This window comes from Pelecanus crispus, chromosome 8 (assembly GCF_030463565.1).
Source record: "Pelecanus crispus isolate bPelCri1 chromosome 8, bPelCri1.pri, whole genome shotgun sequence".
NCBI lineage: Eukaryota > Metazoa > Chordata > Aves > Pelecaniformes > Pelecanidae > Pelecanus > Pelecanus crispus.
This window is the reverse complement of record NC_134650.1, coordinates 1,736,238-1,739,262: the sequence shown is the minus strand read 5'-3', so window position 1 is coordinate 1,739,262 and position 3,025 is coordinate 1,736,238. Positions and strand designations below refer to the sequence as shown.

The following is a 3,025-nucleotide window of genomic DNA, read 5'->3' as shown; positions in this document are numbered from 1 at the left end:
GAGACTAGATCAGTTTTCTGCATGCAACAAGTACCTACCTACTTATTACAGTGTTGCATGTTTGGACAAAGATTTTTATTTAGCACCTTGTAGTTGGCAAGAGCAAGGGGTTACTGCATATTCAGGGAATGCAGACCCAGCCCTAGGGCGAGTGCGCGGACAAAGCCGACGATACTCACTTACTGAAAACCCTGGGCAAATTTCTTAAATATGCTCTCTTCCCTCCCCTGGCTTTCCCTAGCATTTGTTAACACTAAAATAGACATTAAAAGCACTCTCTACATTTAAAAGGACACACTTTTGTACAGAGGAGGCAAAAGTCGAACAGCAGCAATAGAGGCGGGGGAATGGGCTGTACTTCAAGCAAATGCCATTCATCCCCAAGAGAAAACAAATTAAAAATCTTAATATTTAATGAGCAAAGAAGAGCTTGTTCCAGGAGAGGAGGTACTGGATTGATATCCCTATAAAAATACACCTATGTGTAGCGTACACTAAAGGTTTTGTGACTTCTTAACAGAGCTTAAGAGGTTTAAAGAAACAAACACTGAACGTCGTAACTTTGTGGCGTAAGTTGAGATCCCCTTTGCTCCGGCACTGGGGGAGCAAGGACGCGCGTTGGGGAACCGGGATTCGGCCGACATCCTTCTGGAGCGGGTTTGTACTGTTGATGTAAAATTAATATTCTGCCGAATGAAACCTGACGCTACCGATCAGCTTACAGGCAGAACGACACGATGTTTTTACAACTGCCTGAACATCCTGCCGCTATTCTTCCCGGGGAGGGAGCAACCCTGCTACCATCTTGCTTGTAAACGGAGGGTCCAAATCAATGTGGCCAGGTGGGTTCACAGAAAGCACCGTGCCTAGCTCCTAAGAGACCCTTAGACAAATGAACTGTATCTTTGCTTCTGCCTCGAAACCCTTGAGGGACACAGAAAGCTCTCGAGAAACGTGTACTTCGTGTGCAACCGGCCCTTCTAACGGTGTGCGGGTGGGGAGGGAGGGAGTTAACCCGGCACCTTCAACAGGCTGGTGGTAGCAAATCGAGCTTGGAAGGAAAGCGAAAACAAGAAGCCCACCCGGAATACGACGAATCCAATGCAGCTTTCCGCAGCCGGGAATGGCTACTGCTCGTGCGGCCGTCCCTGCCAAGCGAGCAGTTAATGGTTCTTGTGGTACGCAGGCATGGTGAGCAGCCGTCCGTCCGTCCGTCCGAACCAGGAGTTTTTAAGCAGCTGTACTTCATGATATACATAGGTTTTCAGCCTTCGCTCTACATTATTAAGATTCCTCCTTTGGCCCCATCTATTTAAATTCTGACCAGTTCCAAGACCCTGAACAACCCAAAGTGCTTCAGTTTGTGGAAATAGTTGCTTCTGCTTTCTCCGAAGGCAAAAGGCTAACGTTATCCTCAGAACACAGGTTATCAAAAAGAGCCAACGGCGCCCTGCTCCCTCCGTGGAGCGTCCTCCCGCTCCCCGTCCTCCCAAACTATCAAAAGGGCTTTTCTGGCCTGTTTCCTTTGCTCTCCGGCAGCGCTTTGCAAATGACACTGTTTGTGTTTTTGCACCTGCACCCGGGCCGGCTCACTTGGTCGTAGCATCTCTGGGACAGCTTGACGCAGCCGGTGGCTGGCAGGTAGCAGAGCAAGCAAGGGAGCACCAGGGAGAGAGCGCTCATGAAGGACCAGCGGGCACAGCAGTTTGAGTGGGAGCAGGAGCAGGGGTGGTCGGCGCACGTGCCCTCGTCGTCCTCGTTGGTGCAGTGGTAGAAGACGCCCTTGACAAGACACATGCAGGTGGAGTAGTTGACCAGGTTCTGTGCCGAGCAGAGGCACTCTTGGTTGCACACCCAGCACGACGGCAGAGTCCGGGGTAGCGCGCACTCCTTACACTTGCATTTCCCACAGGCTTCGCACAGGAGAAAGTGCTTGTCCAGTTCCTGAGACACAGCTCCCTTCAGGTCCAGGGGTTTGCAGTTAATCACCTTGGGCTGAATGCGAACCGCTCGGGGGGAGGACTGCTCCGCCACGGGCGCCGGGGCCATGTGGTCCAAGAGCCTTTGGTCTGAAGACGTGCTGCTGCTGCTGCTGATGGAGCTGGGGCGCCCGCTGAAGGAAATCCAGGGGTGGGTGACATCCTGCTCGCAGCGCTGCAGGTGCTGGTTGGTCAAGACCAGTTCATGGGGGCCTCGGGGACGCTTCTGGGCTGCCAGCTGGGAAGCGGTGGGGTTGTCGGTGTAATCGTTCTCTATGTGAGTTGTCTTCATTTGGTCAATCGGCAGGATGGTGAGCGGGTGCTGCAGCCGCCCGTAGGGGATCCGACTGTCCAGCAAGGGCTGGACCATCACGGAGTTGGGGACAACGGTGATGTTGTGGGGAAGCCGGGGCTCCATTGATAAAGCAGCCTGATTACCGGTGAAAAATCTGCTCTTAAGTATCCTGGGGGAAGGAAAGGAGAAAGAAAAGGGGCGGGGGGAGAGAGAAAGAGCGCATCGTTATTGAGTTATGCTGCTACCCCAGCCCCAACGGGGGTCTTTGCTGAGGCTGGCTATTATGCAGAAGGTCTTACAAGGTAAACGGGGGTCCGAGGGGGTCAGAGCGCTTGCCCAGGGTATAAAGTGCATCACTCTTCCTTTGCTACTGTTTTCCTGTCCCTAACCTTGGCCATATGTAGCTCTTCTGCTCCTGGGAGGGGTACCGTTACTGCACGCTCCTGAAGCGCCCATTCATCATTTATAGTGAGGGAAAGCACATCTTAGGGTTACTGGTACATATTCACACGTCTTTTTGTCAGCAAACCGCCTGAAATGACCTATCTAAGGTTTGGGGATTTTCCCCAACTGACCCTGATCCCTAAAAAAAAACCAAAACCTGATGCAAAATTGTGGCTGACAGGAGCATTGGCCTGGTACAAAGATGCTTTGGAGCGCGGGGCTGAGCACTTGTCCTTGCTAACCCAGAATCTGCCTGTGGGAGGGTGGCTTGGCTTCGGCGAGGAAGCATCCCGTCTCCATCGGGAGC

The 3,025-nt window shown here is 52.6% G+C and overlaps 1 protein-coding gene across 1 annotated transcript; it reads right to left on the bottom strand.

Annotated features, from left to right (window-relative positions):
• Nucleotides 1-1,497: 1,497 nt before the first annotated feature.
• SPRY4 (sprouty RTK signaling antagonist 4) lies at nucleotides 1,498-2,397 on the bottom strand. Its single transcript, XM_009485519.2, has one exon. It carries the CDS (start codon nucleotides 2,395-2,397, stop codon nucleotides 1,498-1,500), a length of 900 nt encoding a protein of 299 aa, XP_009483794.1.
• Between the last annotated feature and the right edge of the window lie 628 nt (nucleotides 2,398-3,025).

Coding starts and splice junctions, on each gene's coding strand:
- SPRY4 (XM_009485519.2), bottom strand. CDS start 2,397: ATGGAGCCCCGGCTTCCCCACAACATCACCGTTGTCCCCAACTCCGTG.